The sequence below is a fragment of the Rhinoraja longicauda genome, chromosome 10, assembly GCF_053455715.1.
Source record: "Rhinoraja longicauda isolate Sanriku21f chromosome 10, sRhiLon1.1, whole genome shotgun sequence".
Classification (NCBI taxonomy): Eukaryota; Metazoa; Chordata; class Chondrichthyes; order Rajiformes; family Arhynchobatidae; genus Rhinoraja; species Rhinoraja longicauda.
Genome location: NC_135962.1, coordinates 23992815 through 24018694, shown reverse-complemented (window position 1 = coordinate 24018694; position 25880 = coordinate 23992815). Strand labels below are relative to the sequence as shown.

The 25880-nt window shown below is 41.4% G+C and overlaps 1 protein-coding gene across 4 annotated transcripts in view; it reads left to right on the top strand.

Moving 5' to 3' along the window:
- The window catches only part of stxbp6 (syntaxin binding protein 6 (amisyn)), a 369474-nt gene extending 356964 nt beyond the window's left edge, over positions 1-12510 (top strand). For all 4 annotated transcript variants that reach the window (XM_078406411.1, XM_078406409.1, XM_078406410.1 and 1 more), the window contains one exon: positions 11527-12510. In XM_078406411.1, coding sequence (XP_078262537.1) covers positions 11527-11550 — 24 coding nt within the window. In that variant the 3' untranslated portion in view covers positions 11551-12510. The remainder of the gene's footprint in view (positions 1-11526) is intronic.
- The last annotated feature ends 13370 nt before the right edge of the window (positions 12511-25880 follow it).

Sequence of the window (25880 nt, the reverse complement as noted above, 5' to 3'; positions counted from 1 at the left end):
AAGATCAATGTTGCTTCCTTTGTGATTCAGACTTTTGTATGCAAGAAGAATTCCGAGTCTTTCACTCTTCATACTCATCATCAATGATCTGTGGAATGGCTGGAATGTATTCCTGAACACCTGTGGTTCAGTGGAACTGCAAGGCACCGCTGGCATGGCTCTAGTGCCTGCACGTGGTAGCACGAATGTCAGGAAAGGCCCAGTAGAGCTCGATCATTCTGTGCAAAAAGAGTCTGGAATCGCTTTGTATCCCACAAAACCCCAACCTTCACAGGAAGACCTGTTGGGCTGCCGGTGGCCTGGCGGGCTGGCGGGCTGGCTCGCCGCCGCAAGGAAGGACCCGGCAGAGTCACGGCCTGCAGTAGAGAAGGTTTGAAGCCGCCGAGCTCAGCCACGAAGAGTCGTAGAGAAAGGAGCCGTTGGCGTCGATTTACACAAGGAGTGTGCCGGTAGGAGAGGGACTGGGGTATTGCCTCCAGCTCCTTCAAGGTCAGCTGTGGGAGGTTCCCCAGAGACACAGAGGCAGTCGGGCAAGGAGAGGGATGTTGGTTCGCGTGCTGAACTGGTCGAGGGCAACGGAGGAGGCCCAGCAGCAGCCTGGGACTTACCTGGATCGGAAGCCGCTCCAGTATATTGAGCGCATGGGCCAGACTTTACTAAATGGTAACAAAATATGCCGGCTGGTGCATGTGTGATCTATGCAAAAAGGATTTCACTGTGCAGTGCATACATGACAATAAAGCATCATTGAACCATAACCAGTGGCGAAGTGCAGCCCCCTTCTTTTGAATTAATTCACCAACCTGAGTTGGAAATGCTGGTGCAGCTAAGTGGTTTTCATTTGTTTATTTGAAAAAGATTAGCATTAAATAAAATTACTTTTATCATTAAAACCCTTGCTGTTCAATTTATTATTTTTTTGTTTTAATATAAACCCTTTAATCCTTTCAAACTGTTTGTAAATGTCTCTGTTTATAAATGTTTAGATGCAGTTCAGTGCCCATCTGCCAGGTCTGCCTCGAGGTCAGTTGTCCTTAGGATGCTGGCCTGAGGTTGAGTCCCTCACAGATGCTTCACCACGTGGCTGCAGTTCAATTTGTCCTACAGGAACACAGCTACAAAGGATTTGTGTGACCATGGGAAGAGTGTGAAATGGGGTGGAGAAGAAGATGAGGTGATAGTGAGGCACAAGGTGGATTAAGTACAAACTGGGCTACTGAAAAACTCCCAACAGTACTGGGCTACTGAAAAACTCCCAACAGCTGATGCCTCCTGAGGTGATCTTTCCAACTCTTCCCAAGTGTTCAATTAATTTGGTTCAGCTTGCAACTTTGCAAAAAAAATGTATCTTCTGACCTTTTGAGGTTTTCCCTCCCGAATAACTTTCTGAAAACTGTTCACCACAGAAAATACAATTCGTTCCATGCGGCTTTCTTCTAAGGATGCAGGTGTGCAAGTTGTTGGTAAGACCACACCTGAAGTACTGTGTGCAGTTCTAGTCCCCCAGCTGTAGGAAGCATGTCATTAAGTTAGACAGTGCGGAAGAGTTTCACACGGATGTCACCTGGGTTTGCAGGCTTGAGTTATAGGGAGAAGATGGATAGGTTGACTTTTTTGCATTGTCCTTTTGTTGTGGATTGTTTTTTAAAATTCGTATATTTTGCTAATTATCTCAATGATTCCTGATCTGCTCGTTTAGTCTAGCTTAGTCCCATTGCAAAGGTATAAAAGAAGATCAGTCTGAAGAAGGGTCTCGACCCGAAACATCACCCATTCCTTCTCTCCAGAGATGCTGCCTGTCACGCTGAGTTACTCCAGCATTTTGAGTCTACCTTCGATTTAAAACCAGCAACTGCAGATCTTTCCTACACAAAGATATGTGCATCATCTATGATTACAGGATAATCAAGATGGTGAGTTCAACTTTGTGAGATATAATACAATTAAAAATATTTGTGATGGGAAAAGGGAAAGATACAGTGTTCAGAAAGATCAACATAGAATCCAAATGGTATAGATAAAAAATGGAGGATCAATCGTACAAGTAGACATGGTTTACAATATCCAAAAGTGGACGTAAGATGAAGAAATATGCAGATAAAATGGGGAAACTTATTTTTAAATCATGGAATAATAATTGTACTTGTGTGTATTTTAGACTGAGTATCTTTTGGTTTGGGGGATAAAAAGACTGAGGGGTAACTTAAACAGGATGATTTTTTGCAGAGCTTATGGTCTAAGTGTTTGCACACAAGGGAATGGCATAAATAGAGGTCTAAGATAGTTGCTGAGAAATCCATTGAGGAAATCAGAAGAGTGTTCAACAAAGATTGTTGTGAATGTAAAGTCACTACCAGAGACACATTTAAGAGAAGGTTGAACGAGCAAATGTGAGAGGCACGACAATGTGGGGCTGTGGAAAGGTGGGAGAATGGAGTGAAGCATTAATGCCAACAAAGGCTGGTTGTGCTGCTGCCTCATTTTCTACTGTTCATGACTGGCTCTGTTGTTTCAGGTTAGAAAAGCCTTTCTGTCAGTGTCAAGAAAACTTAATAAGTAGAATGCAAATTGTTGAGGATCTGAATGTCTTTCATTTAAATGTTTTGAAAATAGGTAATGATGTCATTATGAATTATGGTATGATTTAATTATGTTTGACAGCTATTTGCTCTGAATCATTATTTTGCACCAGAATATATTTGTATTCCCAAGAAATTAAATTATGTTAATTGCACATTGCCCTTGAAAATTTCTCAACCCTATATCCATATAAGTTAGCTTTACTGCTGTGAAATAATTTGCATCAACGTGTGGAGAAAAATTGATGAAGTCAGTGTTCCACTAGAGACAAGTTTTGATTTGTAAAAGGGAAAATGTGCCTTGTTTTAAGGTTGAATTTAAATGAAATGCAGAATGGAAAATGTACAGATTGGGCTTGCGCCAATAAATATGTTTAATGGGGAATTATTTTGAATTTGCAAATGGAAATGTAATTATGTTGTGTTGATGATATTTAACTCTTGCTGCAAGGGCGCCAATGGTGATGGGCTGTAACTGGTTTTCAGAGTGCAATTGCTGCTACCTGTGCATTAATTATAGTGTGTTGATTTGACAGCATAGAGCCCATTAGGTTTAAGTTTAGGTTTATTATTGTCATGTGTACCAAGGTACAGTGAAAAGCTTTGTCTTGCATGCTATCCAATCAAGTTAAATAGCATACATACATACAGTGCATACCAAACTCCCATACAATAGCTACAATGCTGAGAAATATATTCTGCAATGGGATAAGGAAAGATACAGAGAGCAGAATATATTTCTCAGCATTGTAGCTCACCAGTTCCAATGACAAAGCTCAATTTTAGCAATGGGATAGGATATTATAACAACTAGAAATTGTGCTAGATTTATAGGTAGAAAATAAATTTAAAAGAGTAGAGCGATTTTATGGTATGACAGTGGATCCTCCTGGGACAAGCACACACCCAGTTGCCACACTCCGGCACTATGAAATTGCAACTGAATGAATTGAAAAAGAAAACATTTTGCCTGGGAGTTCTCACTGCAATTTCTTCAATTTGGTCAGCCCGTTTATGATATCAGTCAATAGATGCAACTCAAGCAAACCACGGCCCATCCAGTCGATTTGCAATCTCCCATCTTTCCTCAGCTGCATCCATCACACTGTCTCTCTATTTCCTTCTCCCTCACGTTTGTGCAAACCGGTCCTTAAATGTATGTGCACTATTCGCCATTGGCAGTGAGTTTAACAATCTCACTTTTATTTAGGCAAGCAGGTTTGATTTTTGACAGCCTTTCACACTGTGTACACAGCAATCTGATGAACTCTGCTGCAAATAAGTACACTGGATCAGAGTATATTTTGACAGAGTGGTGTTTAATGGTTAATAATTAGATGCAGTAGAACTCGTTTGTGGCTGGTCAAACCTTAAACATCCAGATGGATTGATCGAAAGTCTCAGTTAAACAAAGCATTGATAATGAAAGTCATTCAGTTGATCTTTGTGAAGTTTTATTGTGGAAGTTCAACTGTATTTAACATGTGTGGTAACATAATTTTCTTTGACTTTAACCATAAATGTTTTGCTGTCTTTTGCTCCTTTCATCCAGGTGAGGTTCGGCAAAGTTAGGCTATGAAATACTTTCCATTTTGGGTTGGTTTTGTGATGTAGACTCGTGCCTTCCAAGAATGAGATTAATTGTCCAAATTAATTTCAGATTTCTGAACTCATTTTACCAGAAATAAATAGATTGGCACCCCATCAGTCTAAAATGAAATCACAGAGGTACAAAACGAGTGTTTAACCCGCCGCGCTATTCAATTACTGGAAGAAGCTCCTTCGGGGACCATTTGGCTGGCTTAGCTCATCAACCTCTGCAGGACGTTTGTCCTTCAGTGCTGGTGGCAATCTGGCCATGTATTTATCTTTCCAGCATGAACAGCAGCTGCAGCGTCTACCTACACGCGAGAAAATGCTGAAGAGCTTTATAGGCATTTCACCAACAAACTAAACTGAGTTTATTGCCATCTGCACAAGTGAAGTACAAATGCAAACCACAATAAGAAAACAAGTCTATGGTAGCACGAGAGGTGGTCCGTGGTGTTGCGTTGCTGATGTAGCATTAGGGCTGTGCAGGTCAGTTGCAAAGTCTGATGGTTTTAGCAAAGTAGTTGTTCCTAAACCTGATGGCTTAGGACTTCTGAACCTCCTGCCCAGTGGTAGAAGTCAGAAGAGCGCGTGCCCGGATGGTGGAGATCCTTGACGATCGATGCCGCCTTCTTGAGGCAATGCCTCCTAGCTGCTTTCGATGTTGGGGTGGGGAGGGCTGTGCCTGTAATGGACCAGGCTGAGGCCACCTCACTCTGCAGCCTTTTGCCATGTTGTCAGCATACTTTCTACAGTGCATCTGTAGAAGTTTTGAGTGACATTAAGTCCCTTTAAACTTTTTTTAAAAACTAGAGACGTTGGCACAGCCTGTGCGTTGGACCTGGAATAAGTCATCCAAGATGTTAACACCCTGGAATTGAAAGCTGCTAACTCTCTCAACTGCTGTCCCACTAATGAAAAATGTTCACATGGTCTCAATTTTTTGAAGTCAACAATGAGTTCCTTGGTCTTGTTGATGCTGGGTGAGAGGTTGTTATAGCGGCACAACTCTACCATGTTTTCGTTCCCTGTCTTTCTAGCTGACTCATCACCACCCTTGATTCAGCCACCAACAGCGGTGTTGTTGGTGAATATATAGATGGCATTGGAGCTGTGCTTAGCCACAGATTCATGGGTGTAGAAAGAGTAGAACGAGGGGCTAAGAACACAGCCTAAGATGTACCTGTGATGGTTAGTTGTTGCTTCCTGACTCTTATATTCAATGATCAATGGTGCTTTATTGTCACGCGCAAACACACAGTGGATATATTTTTTTGCATATAGTTCAGTGAATTATTCCCATACCTAAGCACAATCCCAAGCACCAATCCCTCCTTTATCCTTGAGTTGTCCTACATTCTCCTTGGTTACGCTCTTGTTTTTAATGTAGGGATGAAAAGCTTTGGGGGGTTTTTAAATCTGACTCGGCAAGACCATTTTGTGGCCCTTTTTGGCCCTTCTAATCACCCGCTTGGGTCCTTTCCTCCTTTCTTTATATTCCTTAGAGGCCCTGTTAAACCTTGCATGCGTTTCCTTTTGCTTTTTGCTCCAATTTACAAGTGCTTTAGTCATCCAAGCTTCCTGTTGCCATCCTTTTCCCTCCTCCGTGTTGGAACATGTCGGTTCTGAACTTCAATCAGCTGGCCTTTAAACAAATCCCACATATCAGATGTGGACTTGCCCAATAACAACTGCTCCCAATGTACCCTCCTGAGCTCCTGCCTAACAACATTATATGTGCTTTAATGCCATTTAATACCTTACTGCAAGGTCCAGATTTCTCCCTAATCAAAACAATCTTAAAACCTATTGAGTTGTGATCACTATCCCCAAAATGCTCTTCCACTGTTCTCCTGGCCAGATTCATTTCCCAACGTAAGGCCCAGTCTGTTCTCTTCTCAGATTGGATTATCCACATACTGTTTTAAATAAAACGTTCTTGGATGCACCTAACAAATTCTGCCCCTTCGGAAGCAAGTCCCAGTCTATATTACGGAAGTCAAAGTCATCCACTAAGACAACCCTGTTTTTTTGACATCTTTCTGAAATGTTGCTACATATCTGTTTCTCTACCTCCCACTTACTGTTGTGGGGCCGATGGTACATTCCCATTCGACCGCTTGCTTCGTTTTTATTTTTAAGCCTTGCCCATTTTGCCTCCTCGGATGAATCCTCCGTGATGTCCTCTCTGAGTGTTGCCATGGCAGCCTCCCTGATTAGTAGTGCAACTCCTCCACCTCTTTTTCCTCCTTCTCTCGTCTGAAACATCAAAACCCCGGAACTTTGAGTTGCCAGTTAAGGGAAGGGATATTAATTTCAGCATTTGCAGGTTAAGTGATCATCTGAATTTAACTCTGTAATTCTGTGTTTATTGTCTGATCTCATCCTCCTTCAAACTGTCTATTTTCTGGCACAACAGCTGGCCCCAAAGTGTCTTGTCTGTTTTATTCCTGAGCTGGTGCTTGAATAAAGCACTGCATGTCTCATTATTCATTCCATTACACTGGGGAAACCTTTCACTTGACAACAGATTGGATCAAGAATGCAGTTATTGGATCAAGAATGCAGTCTTCGGTGATTGGCCAGGTTGGTGTGACACATGTGCTGTGAAAGCTGTCTTATTTAAAAGCTTTTTGTGAAAGCTTTATTTTTAAATCCAGGCCCATTTGACATCTTCAACGCAGTTAATGACATTGAACAATTAATACCACAGTTACATCTCATAGGAGAAACAAGGAAATGCAGATGCTGGTTTACTAAAAAGGAACAAAGTGCTGGAGTAACAGTGGGTCAGGCAGCATCTCTGGACAACATGGGTTGGAGATGTTTTGGGTTCCGGCCCTTCTTCAGACTGCGATGAGGGGAGGAGAGAGAGAGAGCTGGAAGGAGGGCAAGACATAGGTGGATACAAATAACAGGCATGTGAGTGAGGTAAAAAAATAAGAGAAAAAAAGCCGAGAGCTTGCGGCGTACAGCGGGGGTCAAAAAATTGGAAAATTTACACACAAAAATACTAGTTTCAAGCCTCTTTTAGTGCGTTTCAAAAGTAAAAACGGACATTACAAAATAATGTGAATATGTCAATGTATACTAATAACATTTTGAAGTAAATTCGCACATTAATTGATAATCAGCCCAAAAAGGTGGTAATTGGCTTTTCTGCTGTGTTTTATGTTTTAACCCAGTCTTAATTAATTTAGTTATATAATCTTGCACTTAAATTTAATATTTACTCATTACAGTTCCATCACTGGTTTTCTGGCACTCTTGGTTCCAAAGCTTTGCTGGTTTATCGAGGAAGTCGGCTATGGGGATAGGTTTGCTGGCTCCAGCTGAGCTGGAGTTCCAGAGCCCCGGTCGCAGGTTGCAAATTCAACCCACCGATCGGCCATGGAAGTCCTGATGAGGTTGAGATTGGCTGCCTTGCCCAGCCTAGGTGCCACATTTTCGGGGAGACTTCCAGGTCGCACGGGGGATTTTGCACGGAACCCCTAGCGACCTCTAGCGGAACGCTAGTGTTCATTACAAGTCTATACATCGTTTCTTTTCTTTTTTTCCGATCCGATTTCTCCATTGGTAAACGCGATTTTGGCAAAGTGAAAAATGTGGAAATCATGCAAAAAGTGCGGGAAATGGATTTTAAAAACACGGAAATCCGCGGAAACGAGGAAAATTCACATGCCTGAAATAGGGGTTGATATAGGCAGATGTTGGACAAATGCGAGAGATGAGAAAACAGAAGAGGTGAGACAAAAAGGATTGAAGAGTTATGAACCTAGAGGAAGGAATCAAGGGGGAGGCAGACATAAGCGTGACTCAGATGGGTCACATGGGAGAGAGGGAGGAAAAGAAAGGGGGGGGTTGGTAAAATTGGAGAATTGAGTGTTCATATTGTTGGTTTGTAAGCTACCCCAATGAAATATGATAGGCTGTTCCTCCAATTTGCGTGTGGCCTCACAGGCAAGATAGGAAGGTTGATATGAGAATGGGGTGTTAGAATGGTTATCAACCGGGAATTAACCGGCCATTGTCTAACCATCTGCCTATCAAAAATCTCTGTCACCTGCATCCACTTATTACTTGACAGGCTTTATCCTGTCCCTCCTCTCTATCAGCGATCTTATACCTCTGCCCATCCCCACCACCCACCACCACAATCAATCTAAAGAAGGGTCCTGACCCGAAATGTCACCTATCCATGTTCTTCGGAGATGCTGCCTGAACCGCTGAGTTACACCGGCACAATGTTTTGTTTACATCTCATCAGATGACATTGAGCATCACACCCATTGAGTTGTACACAATTATGGTGCTTTGAAACCTGAATGCTGAGACCTGTATGGACAGGCCATGTTGTCATCCGAAGATGAAGGAATAGCAATGAACTCAAGTGGCTTCAAAAACATGACCCTTTAGTTAATTTTTATCCCTGTGATAATAGTTACATTTATTGATATAATGATTAGTAATTGAATTATTGTGAATAGTAATCTTTTTAAAATGTTCTAAGGTGGCACATTGCCTTTGGTTTTCTGCCTTTTAGTGTTATTGCCTTATAGCACCAGAGAACAGAGTTCGATCCTAACCTCAGGTGCTGTCTGGACAGAGTTCTTCCTGTGACCGCATGTGTTTTCTCCGGGTGCTCTGGTTTCCTCCCACATTTCAAAGAAGTGCAGGATTGTAGGTTAATTGTCCCTAGTAGTCTGTAAATTGTCCCTGGTGTGTAGGAGAGAACTGGTGTACAGGTGATCGCTGGACAGTGTGGATTCGAAGGGCCTGATTCCACACTGTATCTCTAAACTAAACTAATAGGGTCTCCTTTACTTAGCCTGTTCAGTGTCTGTTTCTAATGTGGCTTTAACTTACCAGGAATGAAAACAGGATATGTTTTGAATACCAAAGGGAACATGCAGCATCTGTGGAGAGAGAAACATTGTGAAACTTAATGATTATCCCCACCATGTCCTGTTTTTCAAGATTTCAGCATCTGCTATTCATTGGTTATTTGAAGTGGTTTACCAGTTTTGTTTAAAACATCAGGCAATGTTGTTACATTTACAATATACTATATAGCAAATAGTTAAGTACTGTAAATGCAGTTTTGGACTTGAATAAATCATATTCTTTCATGTCAGCATCACATGCTCATGCATCGCATGTATTGTTTTTCTCAGTTACTGGACATCCCTTTAATCTCACAGAATGTCTTACTGTTTATCATGTGCACCTTTACTGATGAGAATTGGATTGCCTGATTACAGCTGGTGGAATTTCAATAAAGTGTTTGGAGCGTCAAGAGGCACATTGTGTTTGCATTTTCATAGAATGTGTGCTTTCATAGAATGTGTGCAGTCATCCATATCCTGGAATTTGGCCGACCTATGCCCCTTGGTCTTCTAGTGCCCTGTGTTCTACAATTTTTCTGTTTTGCAACTGAAATGGTGGTTCACTTCTGAAATCACTCCCAACTCTCAATGATGGTTTCCTTAATCTTTCTCTAAATCAACAGGCTGCTCTGAGGGCAGAGGATGACAATTTGCACTCAAGATTCCGAACGTCACCTCGGTAGTTGTCCAGAGCATACTGGGAAACTCCGCATAGAGTCACACAGCGTGGGAACAGGCCCTTCGGCCCAACTTGCCCACGCTGACCAACATGGCCCATCTGCACTAATCCCACCTGCCTGTATTTGGCCCATATCCCTCTAAGCCTATCCTATCCATGTACCTGTCGAAATGTTTTTTAAACGTTGTTATAGTACCTGCCTCAGCTATCTCCTCCGGCAGCAAGTTCCATATACTTACCACTCTTTGCGTAAAAACGTTGCCCCTCAGGTTCCTATTAAATCTTCCCCCTCAGCACAGTCAGATGCAGTCAGGCTCAAAATCTTTCAGTTTATGTCTGCAAAAATGGCAAATCATTCATATCACTTTTTTTAGGTTCAATAGACTGCTGATGGCGAGTCTGTCGAACCTTGTTAATTAAAGTGAAAGTTAAGGAATTCCACCTCAAGTGAATTTGGTGTGTACACCAAGGAAGGTGTCCTGAACCACACATGTTATTTGAATTGATCAAGAGAATAGTTGCCATGTACTTCGTCAAAAATACACGGCACAGACGTTACGCGCCAAAGGTGGACAGATTGAATGTTCAGGGTGGCAGGTGAGATGCTGATCAACCTGATGACATTGACTTCCTGCATATAGTTGGAGCTGTGCTCAACTGGACCACTGGAGAGTATTCCATCACACTCCCGTCTTCATTCAGAAACGTGCAATGATTAAATGTCAATTAAAAACGTGTTTATTAAAAATCAAATCACTTAAGCATTTTAAATTAAAATAATTATTGGCTTACTGATCTCCCTCATTGCTGCTTCCCTCCATGAAGTAAACAGGCTCACTGTTTCTGTGGTAGGCGGAAGCTGGCAGTGGGCAGGTTCCCCACATTGACCACTGGGGAACCACAACAAGTTTGAGTCTTGTACCTTATCTCTGGAGTACTGAACTATCTGACACCCACCCAGTAAAGATAGCAGCAGTTAAGTATGGAACACCTGGTGTCTCCCATGTTCTGCCTTGTTTCATAACAAATCATCAGATTGCCTTCAATTAATACATTGTCCTGATTTGACCCTGTGTACTTTGCTATTTGAGCAAAAAGGCTGCCACCTTCCCTATCAGTAGTAAATGCCTGAGGCTTCCGAGTTACAGCCTAGGACTTTCTGCCACAAAGACAATTCAGTCAGCTGCAATCAGTGCTGCAGTATTCACAAATTGGTAAAGTGAAGCGCTGATGATCAAATGTGAAGTGACCAATCTATAAAATGGTTGTTGTTTGTTGGAACTTAAGTCAAAGTAATGTTAAAGGTACTCCTGAGAGTACCTGGAAATGAGCCACTTGGCAGTTGTCGTTAAAGCTGACTGATGACGTAAGGTAAGCCACCTCGAATCATTCAAAATGGAGGTTCCCTTTGAAGCCTGGTTTATGAGCGTTTAAATGCTTTCAATTTACCCTAAATTGCCTGATAACAGTAGAAGTATAATGTTTTGCTGAACTTTACGCCAGTCGGTTACCTGTTCCTGACTTGTAGGTTTAATTACAACACTGTGGAATGCCATATTGTTTATTGGTTGAGTAAATGGCAATGATGAACTTACATTTATAATTTGAATATAGATATTTAATACGAGTTCTTTATATTCCCATTGTCAAATGTAGATAATTATAATGCAATAAGTATAATTTAGGAATTCCAGATGGCAATTGAGATTCGATCATTGCTGACTAACTATGTATTGCTGCAAATGCATCATGAATATACATCTCATCTTTCCTTTCTTTCCCCTCCCCACAGCTTGCAATGAAGCACAAATGTTAAGCGTTTGCCAAATCAGTTGGGAGCTCTACCCAGGTTGACCGTCACACAGAGGGACAGAAGTTTATTAATGTACATTTCCTTTATTGGAAACTTATTCCTTCAAACTCGATGCTGCCAATATTAGAATCTGTTTCAATATTTTTTTTAATTTTAATCAGCAATGTGGAACAAAAAAAACTGGTTTAATCTTTTTCATTGTTAGATTTACAGCCTCTTATTGGTCTGCAATAATTACCGGTGTAGACTTTCATGGTATGCAAACAGCTTTTAATTAATGTCGTGTTGTTCTACAAAATATTAGAGATCTATTTTTTTTTCAAAGAATAGTTAAAAATCTTGGATACACATCTGTAGAGCAGACTGTGGCTGAATGGACTTTTGTTATAGGAACTGGGCTACAATATAGGAACTGGACCTCAAACTACTGCCACCAAGTCAGTGACTGAGCAATATGTCATGGTTGAACGATGTGACTCTTCATTTTGCAATCTACCAGTCATTGTCCTTGGAACTGCAAAACTACACAGGGACACTTCCTTACTCTCGATGGAGAACTTGGATATCATCCGGCTGTGAAAGCAGTGAAGGAAACAAGATTTTTAAACTTCCATCTGGAGATTAGCACTAGTATATTATTAAGTAGCAGCTGGAAATAAATTTATTCAGGTAATTGTTCCATATTGAAGAATGTATCTGTTACATGTCATAAGTGAAGGCAGTTTATGATGTGTCATTTAACTGATGTTCTACAGCTGAGAACACTATATAAAAATTGCTATTGATCTTGTACAACTATTTAAAAAAGGCAATCCAGTTACCATACACCTTGTTAATTCTGACTGCGACAGAGTGCTTACTGTGAGGTTCTGTGCCTGTCTCTTCAGTGTGTGGACTCGTGCTGTTTTGCTGTTTCCAGTCTTAGTTGTCATTAAAAGATTGTACAAAAGGCCTTACTTGTAAAAAAAAGATTAATTATTTGAGTGCTACTGCCATTCATAAATAATCAACATCTTTGTTTCAGTGGCAGATTTTTTTGATGGAGTCACCTTCAAATAAATTCGCTAAACTCTCAGTTGCTAACTCCAGGTTGTACGTAAAAGCACGGCATGTCTCTGTTCTCTGCAGTCTAGTTTGGGAGAATTCCAGTTAATTAGTAAGCTCCTGCTGCAGTCTGTTCCCTAGTCATGAAACCAGTATTTGCTGTTTCTGTGTTAACTTTACGTTGTTAATTATTAATGGAACTGATTGGTTTTGCTTTATTAGCACAGAATTTGCAAGTACAGAATATCAACTGTCTTTCTTCACACCGCGTCAATTATTTTTACACAGTAAACTGCAGGAAACATCAGCTAATGGGGAGTTAGGTCATCCCACAACTACAGTAAACAATGGGGCGGTTCGATCTGTGAAATTTAAGGACAGAATTTAAGGTGGTTTAAGATACAAGGAGCTACAAACAAATGGAAAACCAGAAAGCTATACTTTGTTTAGATTTCTCTTGGAACAATTTCCTACCTGGATGACCACACCAGGGTCCAGGAGCACAAATATGCATTAACAGGAATCTTAGGACACAGAGTAATTGCCGAGTTTCATGCTGAGTGTTTCATCCAAGGCAAATCAAGAAGGTTCCATGTGCCTTTATAAGGATCTTTGTTTTTCCTTTTGAATTCCTGAGGAATTTGGCAGATGTCACAGGTACAACGTGTAATTTATTTTGTTTACTTTTTTAAACCACTGTGCACAATCTTACCAGGTTCAATTTAAAGAGTTGGAGTCGTACTAGCCTCTTCCCAATTGGCAATTCTCAGTTGTGTTTCAGTAAGGGACTTTTTTTCTAGCAGATTGGTTTTCAACATAGGAAAGTGTTGCATGTATATAAAATAGCAGATATCAGTGAGGTCAGTGGGTCTGTCTGGTGTTGGTTTAAAACCCAGCAGTAATGCATTCCCCATTTGAGACAGCACTGCCTCTCGCCTCCACTGTTGCTGCAGCAGAAAAAGCATCACACGTTGGGAAATGTTGCCAAATCTAGTCCAATGCTAAGGAACTAGCAGGCTGAGAAATCTTTTCATTATAGAGCATTTTAAAATGTTGATATTCCAAACATCTGATATTGCACACATCTGTCTCAAAAGACACAAAGAGGTAAACAAATTATTACAGTAAGTCTAACTAATAATTTAATGCCAGCAATATGTGAATTAACAAACTGATCTGTCAGTAAAATGTGAATTAATAAGTGTGAAAAGTTAAACAATTCCAGAAACATTTCTGGTTTCTTTGAGTGAGATATACAGCTTTATTTTGGATTCTTATGTCAAATCACAGTAAGCATTCATTTCCAATGACCTTAAGCTATACAAATATGTTGAAACCAGGGGGTAAAAAATCCTATGGACTGCTTATTTTTAAGTACTTTGTTCATTGTTTTTTCATTATTGAAAGAGCAAAATGAATACAAATTCTTAATATGCATTATCAAAAACATTGAGTGCATTAGATTGCATGAGGCACAGGAACAGGCCTTTCAGCCCACCATGTCCATGTTGATCATCAAGTAATTGATTCGAGTTGAATTTACCAGCATTTGGACTGAAGTATGGTATTCAGCAGTTAACCAAGTGCTTGCTTGGCTAGATTCTACGTGAAAGCTGTGGAATGCCCAAACGGATGGAACGTCAAACGTAAGTTCAGCTCAGGTGTGTTCTTATTGAACTAAGCTGCACAAGGAACTGTGAATTAACTGTTAACAATTAGTTTCAATTACTGTATGCCTGAGGGAGGACTGTGTTGCATATTAATAATGACAGTGTTGTTGCAGAATGGAATTCTAATCTGTGACCATGTTTTTGTTGATTTTAAAACCTGCAAATATAGACTTCCTGTTTTGAAGACATTTTTACTTTAAAGCAGTCTATCTATTGGAACATGTAGTAATTTACAAAACCTTAGAATAAAAGAACCAATAAAATAACAATGGGTGTCATTTCTTAAATGATATGCATTAACGTGAAAGCCATAATATTTTGATTCTTTATTTGAGGTATCTAGTATCCAATAAATGTGTTTGGTGATCCTGCTTTGTGCAGTGGTGAAGATGGAAAGTTGCAGACTTTGTGTGAGAGAGGAAACAAGTCACAGCACCCTTCAGGACCTGGAACAAGTACAAAGCCAACTTCAACCTAAGGTGCTCACCGGAGAGAAATATAGAAATGACAAGTAGTGGGGAACCTTACAATGGCCATTGAAGTAAATTGCAAGGACAGAGGGCTTCAGGGTGAGGCAATGATAGTGATCATGAAAGGGATGTGGTCCGTGTCTGAGGAGAAAGCTTTTTTCAGCAAGAACAGCATTGAGGCCAGAGAGGGAAAGTGGGTTATCGAAGGGAGAATGGAATTGAGAGTCGAACGAGTACCCCATGAGGATGAAAGGCAAGTGCATGACTTGGATAGAGACACCTTTGTGGGAAACTTGAGATGGATTGGAGAGGATAGGTCAGCAGGAGCACTTGAGTGGATGGGCATAATCCCAGTGGAAAAAGAAGACATCCTTATTTCTTTTATTTGCTGTTTGGGGCAAGAACAGGGTTTGAATTACATAGTTTAGAAAGAGCTGGGTTGATGAGTTTGCATGTTTGCTGTGGCAACAAATCAGATATAAAGCTGAGTTAAACCTACACCTGCACCTGTATTGATCAGGCAATTATTTTTTGAGGAATGATAATCACAAATGTTAGTATTACTGCATTTTTTTATTTGGGTAACTTATAAAAGTATACCTGTACATTTTCAACAATGTAGTTAAAGATAGACACAAAATGCTGGAGTAACTCAGAGGGACAGGCAGCATCTCTGGAGGGAAGGAATGGGTGACCCTTCTTCAGACTGAGAGTCAGGGGAGAGGGAGTCTGGAGATATGGAGGGGTAAGGTGTGAAAATAAAATCAAAGGAGAAGTTGATGAGGAAATGTTCGTTGTTAGCTGAGGGGAAGGTGACATGGAGGCCATTCTCTATCTCAAGGCTCTATTCAATGAGATCTGACCTGACGTTTAAAGTTGTTGGATATACATGGTTTTCAGAGATAAAAGTACAATAAGGAATAAACGGCCATTGAAGTAAATTGCAAGGACAGAGGGCTTCGGGATGAGGCATTGATAGTGATCATGAAAGGGATGTGGTTTGTGACCGAAGGCAAAACCACTTCCAGCATGAACAGCATTGAGGCCAGTAAGGGAAAGTGGGTTATCGAAGGGAGAATGTAAGGAGTCTCCCATGAGGAAGAAAGGCTTTCTGTACAATTATTTAACTTTAGTGTTAATCGAGTTATTATCTGTTTTCAATAATTAACTGTAATCTGAAAAATTTGCCTTGTCAATTTAATGCCTATTAAATGTTTAATTGTTAATTCATTAAAACTAAGGACTAGTGGACAAGGAATGCAATGGAAATCAGTAGATAATAAATGTATAATTGTGTTGTTTTTTTCAATATTGTTTGTGACCCCCTTCATTTAGAATGAAGTTTGTATTGCATTGATATCTCTGCCTTACATTTTCTTGGAGGAGGCTATGAATGTCTTGGTAATGATCCTGTGGGCTTTTTAATAATGTCAGACTGGTCATTACTGTGAAGACCCATGCAAAAGAATGTTAAATCAAATTTAAATAACTGATTATTGCTTAAAGTATTGTTGGAATGTAAAACATGAGCACATCCACCAGTAACTGGAGTGTTACCAACTTAGATATTGGCAGCCTCATCCCACAGGACCCAACACTCCACCTGAAGAAGGGTCTCGACCCGAAACGTCACCCATTCCTTCTCTCCCGAGATGCTGCCTGACCTGCTGAGTTACTCCAGTATTTTGTGAATAAATACCTTCGATTTGTACCAGCATCTGCAGTTATTTTCTTTTACAACACTCCACCACTCTGTTCAATGCTTCCTATGCTTGTTTGAAAGGGAGAAGAACACCGATGTACCTTCTTAGATCCCCTTAGACCACGGTGACACTGCAATCTTAGTCACCGAGGCTGATGTCAGAACATACATCATGAGGGTGAACCTTCAGAAAATGTACGGCCCTGACTGTGTTCTTGGCCACGTTCTTAATCTGCATGATCCAACTGGCTGGAGATTTTGTGGACATCTTCAACCTCATTATTGAGGTCCGAGGTTCAAACCTGCTTTAAAAAGCAACGATACTAGTGCCCAAAAAGAGTAAGGTGGCATGGCTCAATGATCAATGACTAGTCCATGGTGATGAAGTACTTTGAGCGATATGAAGCATATCAACTCTTAAGTAAGGAACTGGACCCACTATAATTCACCTGCCACCACAATAGATCAGCAAAATGATACAATCTTGCTGGCTGCCCACTCTGTATTGAACCACATGGAAAAAAGAACATGTAAGTCAGGCTGTTGTTCATCAACTGCATCTCGACATTCAACACCATCATCCCCTCTGATCCCGTTTGAATTGTCAAACTTGTGCAACTGCTCGATCCTATGCAATTAGATCCTTGACGTCCTCATGGGCGAACTAAAGACAGTATGAATTGACATTAATATTGGCACCTCAATAACCATCAACACTGTACCCCAAGGCTGTGCGCTCAGTTCCCTGCTCAACTCTCTCTACCAACAACTGTGTAACCAGATAGAGCTCCAATGCCATCTTTAAATTCGCTAGCGATACCATCGTTGTTGGACGAATAACAGTAGTGATCAGTCAGAGTGTGGGAGATTGCAAATCTGAATGAGTGGTGCCAGAGAAACAATCGTGCTCTCAACGTTGGTGAGACCAAGGAGCTAATTGTTTCAGAGGTGAAAGCAGACAACCCAAGAACCTGTCTTCATCAGCAGGATAGCGGTGGAGAGAGTGAACAGCTTCAGATTCCTGGGTGTGCATTATCACTGAAGATCTGTCCTGGACCCAGCACATCGATGCAATCTCAAAGCAAGCTCATCGAGGCCTCTACTTCCTCTGGTGATTCGGTATGTCAACGAATAGTTTAGTTTAGTTTAGAGAAACCCTGTGGAACAGAGCCCTTCAGCCCTCCAGCAATCACCGGTTCACTTGTTCTACCCAACATCCTATAATTTACAGAAGCCAATTAACCAACAAACCTACACATCTTTGGAATGTGGAAGGAAACCGAAGCACCTGGAGAAAACCCACGCAGTCACAGGGTCATAAATTCCGTACAGAAAGCATCAGTAATCAGGATCGAACCTGTGTCTCTGGCGCAAATGAGACTACAGAAAGTGGTACACTCTGCCCAACCTATCACAGGTACTGCCGCCCCTCACCACAATCCTTCAAAAGGATCTATCTAGAGGGGGCACTTGTCTTAAAACGCAGCCTATATGATCAAAGATCCTGCCATGATCTCATTTTGCTCCTACCATCAGGAAGAAGATGCAGGAGGCTGAAAACCACGACTGCCAGCTTCAATAACAACTTCCAGGCAACCATCAGGCTCTTAAACTCAACACACTAACCTCAGTAACTATGACCTATGGACTTTCTCTGGCTGCATTACAGACTTTGGTTTATTTGCACTATAATGGTTACCTGGTATATTACAAACAACATTAGTTATTAATTTATTGTATTTTTGATTATTATGTTTTATCCATTTGTAATTGCGTTTATGAGCCTGTTAAGCTGCAGCAAGTAAGAAGCTCAGTGTTGCATTGTCAGTACATATGACAATGAAACACTCGAGACAGATTGTTTGCACTGTCTCCATCCTGTGGAGTGAGCAGAAATTGCAAGACAGTTCTTTGAATTGACAAGTTGGAGAGAACTGAAGATGCTGGAATCTTAATCAAAAAACAAAGTGCTGGAGGAACTCAGCGGGCCAGGCAGCATCTGTAATGGGAAATGGATAGATGACATATTGGGTCAGGAGCCTTCTTCAGCCTGACCATTCAAATGCTGCTTGACCCGTTGAGTTTCTTCAACACTTTGTTTTTTTGTTCATGTATTCTCTGGGCTCTGTACTTCCTTATCGCATATGGATAGCTATATCCTATAGTCGAAGGAGCAAGGAAATTTTCTTTAACTATAGGTCTTGACCCGAGTCTGTGTGTTGATGAGCTGATTTCACGTTGCAACCTATTAGGCATCACAACTGTGTGTTCACATCAATTTGCGAGTGAATAGAAACAGCTTGTGTGCAATTCAGTGTCAAATTCAATGGTGGCTCCCTACCTTCCGAGGGAGAGGATTCAGAAGAGTGATAGGGAATAAATGAACCACAAGCTCTGAATTCATTTTTTAAATATATGAACAAGGTATTGCTGCTCAGGGTAGTATTTCATTACTCACCCTAAACTGCCCTTCTGAATTGAGTGACTTGTTAGATCCTTTCAGAGTTCAAATGCAGTATATTTGTAAAACTCAAATCAGGTTAAGGGCACTTTTAATCTTAAGCAACTTTTAAAATATTTTTTTAACCTTTAAGTCCAGGCCCCCAGTTTTTACAGTTCCTTGTTTCCCAATGCATGTCTTTATTTTTGTCTGGTTTTAAAATGGCTTTATTCTAGGGTCAATCAGAAAAATGTAAATTGAAATATGCTGAGCATGCAGGTGCGTTCCAAATCCTGTGGTTGAGAGGTGAGCTCGCTGGTGTGTTTACTCCATACCTGGGCATCCGGCTATGAACATAACAATAGCTTCAGTGTTATTGTTACTGAATTATTTTTATTTATTTATGGAATTTCAACCTGTGCCAATATTCAAAGTAACCGGGTACTAGTTAAGTAACTTAATTATAATGCTTCATAGTCCCGACAGCCACTTATGCAATGGCAGAAATCAACAGAAACCTTTTGACCTGGAGTGTCTTATATTCCCAGTGTCTGGGAACCATTTTTCTCCCTCTCCTCCTACCTTTCTGCCAACGTGCACTTCCGATAACTTTGCATCTCTCCCTAAGGCAGAGTTTGAAAGATTCATAATTAAAGGCGGAGATTGACAGATTATTGATTAGTAAGGATGTCAGGGGTTGTCGGGAGAAGGCAGGAGAATGGGGTTAAGAGGGAAAGGATAGATCAGCCATGATCTGGATTTAGTGTTGTGTAATGATCCTGATCTGATAAGGGGACTAGAGGTAAAAGAGCCATTAGGAGGCAGTGATCACAACATGATAAGTTTTACTCTGCAAATGGAAAGGCAGAAGGGAAAATCGGAAGTGTCGGTATTACAGTATAGCAAAGGGGATTACAGAGGCATGAGGCGGGAGCTGGCCAAAATTGATTGGAAGGAGGCCCTAGCAGGGAAGACGGTAGAACAGCAATGGCAGGTATTCCTGGGAATAATGCAGAGGTTGCAGGATCAATTTATTCCAAAGAGGTGGAAAGACTCTAAGGGGAGTAAGAGACACCTGTGGCTGACAAGGGAAGTCAGGGACAGCATAAAAATTAAGGAGAGGAAGTATAACATAGCAAAGAAGAGTGGGAAGACAGAGGATTGGGACTCTTTTAAAGAGCAACAAAAGTTAACTAAAAAGGCAATACGAGGAGAAAAGATGAGGTACGAGGGTAAACTAGCCAATAATATAAAGGAGGATAGCAAAAGTTTTTTTAGGTACGTGAAGAGGAAAAAAATAGTCAAGGCAAATGTGGGTCCCTTGAAGACAGAAGCAGGGGAATTTATTATGGGGAACAAAGAAATGGCAGACGAGTTAAACCGTTACTTTGGATCTGTCTTCACTGAGGAAGATACACACAATCTCCCAAATGTTCTAGGGGCTGGAGAACCTAGGGTGATGGAGGAACTGAAGGAAATCCACATTAGGCAGGAAATGGTTTTGGGTAGACTGATGGGACTGAAGGCTGATAAATCCCCAGGGCCTGATGGTCTGCATCCCAGAGTACTTAAGGAGGTGGCTCTAGAAATAGTGGAAGCATTGGAGATCATTTTTCAATGTTCTATAGATTCAGGATCAGTTCCTGTGGATTGGAGAATAGCAAATGTTATCCCACTTTTTAAGAAAGGAGGGAGAGAGAAAACGGGTAATTATAGACCAGTTAGTCTGACATCAGTGGTGGGGAAAATGCTGGAGTCAATTATAAAAGACGAAATTGCTGAGCATTTGGATAGCAGTAACGGGATCGTTCCGAGTCAGCATGGATTTACGAAGGGGAAATCATGCTTGACAAATCTACTGGAATTTTTTGAGGATGTAACTAGGAAAATTGACAAGGGAGAGTCAGTGGATGTGGTGTACCTCGACTTTCAGAAAGCCTTCGACAAGGTCCCACATAGGAGATTAGTGGGCAAAATTAGGGCACATGGTATTGGGGGTAGGGTACTGACATGGATAGAAAATTGGTTAACAGACAGAAAGCAAAGAGTGGGGATAAATGGGTCCCTTTCGGAATGGCAGGCAGTGACCAGTGGGGTACCGCAAGGTTCGGTGCTGGGACCCCAGCTATTTACGATATACATTAATGACTTAGACGAAGGGATTAAAAGTACCATTAGCAAATTTGCAGATGATACTAAGTTGGGGGGTAGTGTGAATTGTGAGGAAGATGCAATAAGGCTGCAGGGTGACCTGGACAGGTTGTGTGAGTGGGCGGATACATGGCAGATGCAGTTTAATGTAGATAAGTGTGAGGTTATTCACTTTGGAAGTAAGAATAGAAAGGCAGATTATTATCTGAATGGTGTCAAGTTAGGAGGAGGGGGAGTTCAACGAGATCTGGGTGTCCTAGTGCATCAGTCAATGAAAGGAAGCATGCAGGTTCAGCAGGCAGTGAAGAAAGCCAATGGAATGTTGGCCTTCGTAACAAGAGGAGTTGAGTATAGGAGCAAAGAGGTCCTTCTACAGTTGTACCGGGCCCTGGTGAGACCGCACCTGGAGTACTGTGTGCAGTTTTGGTCTCCAAATTTGAGGAAGGATATTCTTGCTATGGAGGGCGTGCAGCGTAGGTTCACTAGATTAATTCCCGGAATGGCGGGACTGTCGTATGTTGAAAGGCTGGAGCGATTGGGCTTGTATACACTGGAATTTAGAAGGATGAGGGGGGATCTTATTGAAACATATAAGATAATTAGGGGATTGGACACATTAGAGGCAGATAACATGTTCCCAATGTTGGGGGAGTCCAGAACAAGGGGCCACAGTTTGAGAATAAGGGGTAGGCCATTTAGAACGGAGATGAGGAAGAACTTTTTCAGTCAGAGGGTGGTGAAGGTGTGGAATTCTCTGCCTCAGAAGGCAGTGGAGGCCAGTTCGTTGGATGCTTTCAAGAGAGAGCTGGATAGAGCTCTTAAGGATAGCGGAGTGAGGGGGTATGGGGAGAAGGCAGGAACGGGGTACTGATTGATAGTGATCAGCCATGATCGCATTGAATGGCGGTGCTGGCTCGAAGGGCTGAATGGCCTACTCCTGCACCTATTGTCTATTGTCTATTGTCTATTGAAAGGCCTAATTCTTCTCCTAGAACTTATGAACTTTGCACTCATGGAAGCTTAAGAGTGGGAATCAGTCACAGCAAACACAACAAGTAAGAGTTCAAAGATTACACCTAATATAATTGTTCCCTTCCCACTAGAACAATGGAAATGTACTGGATGGAATGTGAATGTGCACAGCCAAGTAGCATGGGATGTGAATTAGGTTAATATATCATATCATATCATATCATATATATACAGCCGGAAACAGGCCTTTTCGGCCCACCAAGTCCGTGCCGCCCAGCGATCCCCGTACATTAACACCATCCTACACCCACTAGGGACAATTTTTACATTTACCCAGCCAATTAACCTACATACCTGCTGTTGGTTCATTAGCACTCAAAATCCTGGAACAGTTTTGCACAACTTTACTTCCTTGATGATGTGGCTTTTGGATTTGGTCCAAACTGGAAAGCAAAGTAATCCCACATCCTGTGTAGTGTCAGAGTTTACGGTTGCAGAATTAATCCATTTACCAATAACCCATGAGGTGAGAAAAATAATTAGATGTCATCCTCCTTGACTAACAATTAACGCATGATATTGAGAGCACAATGAACAACCACTGAAGTCTCCTAGAAGGAACTTGAAAAAATAAGTGAACCATTTTAAAATGTATTCTGCTTTTCAATGATCCAAAGACTGCTTTCAAAATAACTGTGATCTTTGGCATTTGTAATGTGTAAATCACTCATCCAATGTACACCAGCAGTGACCCTGTGATTTGTGAATCTCCACTGATTAGATTGTTCCTCCCTTAGTCTTGAAAAAATAGCAACTTGCCCTCAACCTGCAGGTGAGCTTAAAGAAATTGCTGCACCTTAATTGCCCATTACACTTGTCGCAGAAAGTTAGGACTGTAATAGTGCAAGCACCTTTTGAATGATCTTTTCCTGTCATGCCACCACCGATTTGGTCTGGTAGTGAAATAATTGCAAATTAGGTATAATAGTCAAAATCTTTACACCTATAGATATTTTTTTATGTCTTTTTTGGCCATCCAAAATGGCTTTACCAATATTTATTACATCTTCCATGTTTTTTAATCCTAATTTACTTCAGTTTCTGTCATCTCTTCTTTGCTTGAAAGAAGAAATTTGCATGTAGTGTTTTTGGACCTGGCAAATGCATTTGGATCTGTGCCACATAGTCTTATTTGGAGTGCTTTTAATTTCTTTAGAGTTCCAGGATCAATAGTAAATTTAGTGAAAGCGTATTTTCAAGATGTCCGAATGTGTTTTAGTACAGCAGACTTTAAGACCGCATGGCAGAGACTAGAGATGGGCATTGTGGCAGGGTGTACTATTTCCCCGTTAGCGTTTACACTGGCGATGGAGCTAGTGATTAGAGCATCACAGTGGGTTGTCGGCAGGGAGAGACGACAGGACGGCCTGAACCTCCCTCCAATCAGGGCCTATATGGATGATATGACCTTAGCGACCACAACAGTAGCTTGTACAAGAAGGTTGTTAAATGATAATCTTAAATGGGCTAGATTGAAGATTAAGCCCAGTAAGTCATGGAGTATTTGGTAACAGGAAAGGTAGTAGAGAAAAGGTTTTATGTTGATGCAGACGAAATCCCATCTATAATGGAGAAACCAATTTAAAAAAAGTTTGGGTAGGTGGTATAACAGGAAGTTGGATAACACTGAACAGGTTCAGCAATTTAGAAAATATGTTACTGTCGGGTTGGAAAGGATAGAGAAGTCAGGACTTCCTAGCAAGTTGAAGTTGTGGTGTTTGTAGTTTGGGCTATTCCCTAGGTTGATATGCCATTGATAGTATATGAGGTGCCAATTTCTAAGGTGGAAAAGTTAGAGAGATTGGTTAGTTCATATATTAGGAATGGTTCGTTCCACAGTGGCTTTATATGGGAACGTATTCTCCATTTACCATTGTCTAGCCTAACAGGAGTTTAAGGGTACTAAGGTGAGGTTAGAGTTGAAATTATCAGGGAGCAAGGATATCTTAGTTAGTAATCTGGTGCCAAGTGTAACTAGAGGGAGGAAGCAAGCAGCAGAAGCACAAGCAGCATACAGACATGAGGCATACAGACATTGTTGGTCGGGTGCAGCAAGGAAAAGGAGACCTAGGGCTCAGCACAGGGAAAGCAGTGTGGAGTAAGGCAGGTCCAACAGAGAGGAGGAAATTGGTTGTAGAGCAGTTAGGTCGTCAGGGAGCAGTGCGATGTGTAAGGGCAGTGGCTCAGATTAAGTAGGGACAGTGGATGAACTGGGAAAATGTAGAAGAGGTTTAGCTGGAGGGACCAGTGGTGCATGGAGGCGGGTCATGTAAGTTTCCTTATAAGGGCTATTTATGATGTGCTGCCATCACCCCAGAACCTCAAACAATGGGCAGGTGGGGACCCGACATGTCCCTTGTGTTCAGAGGTGGCAACGTTGAGGCATATTTTGTCAGGGTGTAGGACTAGTCTTTCTCAGGGTCGGTATACTTGGCGGCATAACTAGGTCTTGAAGTGCACAGCTGCAGCAATTGAGAGGAGGAGAGCACAAATGAATTCAGTAGGCATTGGGACTGAGAGGGTAGTGATTCATTTTGTACGTGAGGGAGAGAAAGGTAGAGGAGCGAAGTTTGCAAACAGGCATGAGTCAGGCCAGTTACGGGGAGCCAATGATTGGGAGATGCAGGTAGATTTGTTGTTCCGCAGGAAATAATTAGTACTAGTTTGAGGCCTGATATAGTTTATAGTCAGTTAGTCAGTGGATAATGTATTTTATAGAATTGACGGTGCCTTGGGAGAACTTGGTGGATAAGGCTTATGAAAGGAATAGGCTTAGATATGTAGAGTTGCAGCAGAAATTGAGCAGCGAGGATGGAGAGGAAAAGTACGTCCCGTTTCATAGCGAGATCAACCACGTGGCTATTTGGAGAGCTAGGAATTTGTGGACAGAGTTTGCGTCAGGCCGTAAAGCAGATGTCAGAGGCAGCAGAGCAAGGCAGGAGGTGGATTTGGTGGAGAAGAAATAATATCAGTTGGGGCAGAAAGGAAACGTATGACATGCAGTATGTGTATTTCTTTGTAATTGTAATCTGTGTGTCCCGGTCTTATGCAAGGGTGATATTTGTGGTATTACAAACTTAAAGATGGGCTCGGATAAGTTGGAAATAGGATGCAGGTGTTTAGCATTTGTTAGAGTGAGCTAATTGACTGCAGCTTCCTTTATTTAGTAGATACTTGTTGCATAGGTGGTGAGAGCAGGTATTGAGGTGGGTTGTTCTGGGACGCCCGAACCAACTGTTCAGCCTTCCAGAGGTGTCATTGGCCTAACTCAACAAAACACCAGTGAAGGGAGGTGCCCACTTGATAAACCCAATGATATACTAGTATCCACAGGATTCGTTTTTTTAAGAGCTAGCTAACATGTAGGTAGTTGTTTTTTTCCATACGGAGTTATTTATTGTTAGTTTACATATTTAGTTAGATAATACTTTGGCTTTGGCTTTCTTAGTTGAGCGCTTATCCTGTTATAGCACAGGTACTTAGTGTTTTAATTGTAAATCTAAATGCTTAAGTGCCTTTGGTTGCTGCTATAACTCAAGGTTCCATTGCTCTTGGTCTACTGATGCCAGCTCGTTCTTGAGCAAGTTGGGCAAACATTTCCATTGAACATGTACATTTACAGAAAAGAAAGAGGGCCACAGTGGTAGAGTTGCTGCCTTACAGCACCAGAGACCCGGGTTCAATCCTGACTACAGGTGCTGTTTGTATGGAGTTTGTACATTCTCCCTGTGACCATGTGGGTTTTCTCTGGGCGCACTGGTTTCCTCCCACATCTCCAAATGTACAGGTTTGGAGGTTAATTAGCTTCAGTAAAATTGGCAATT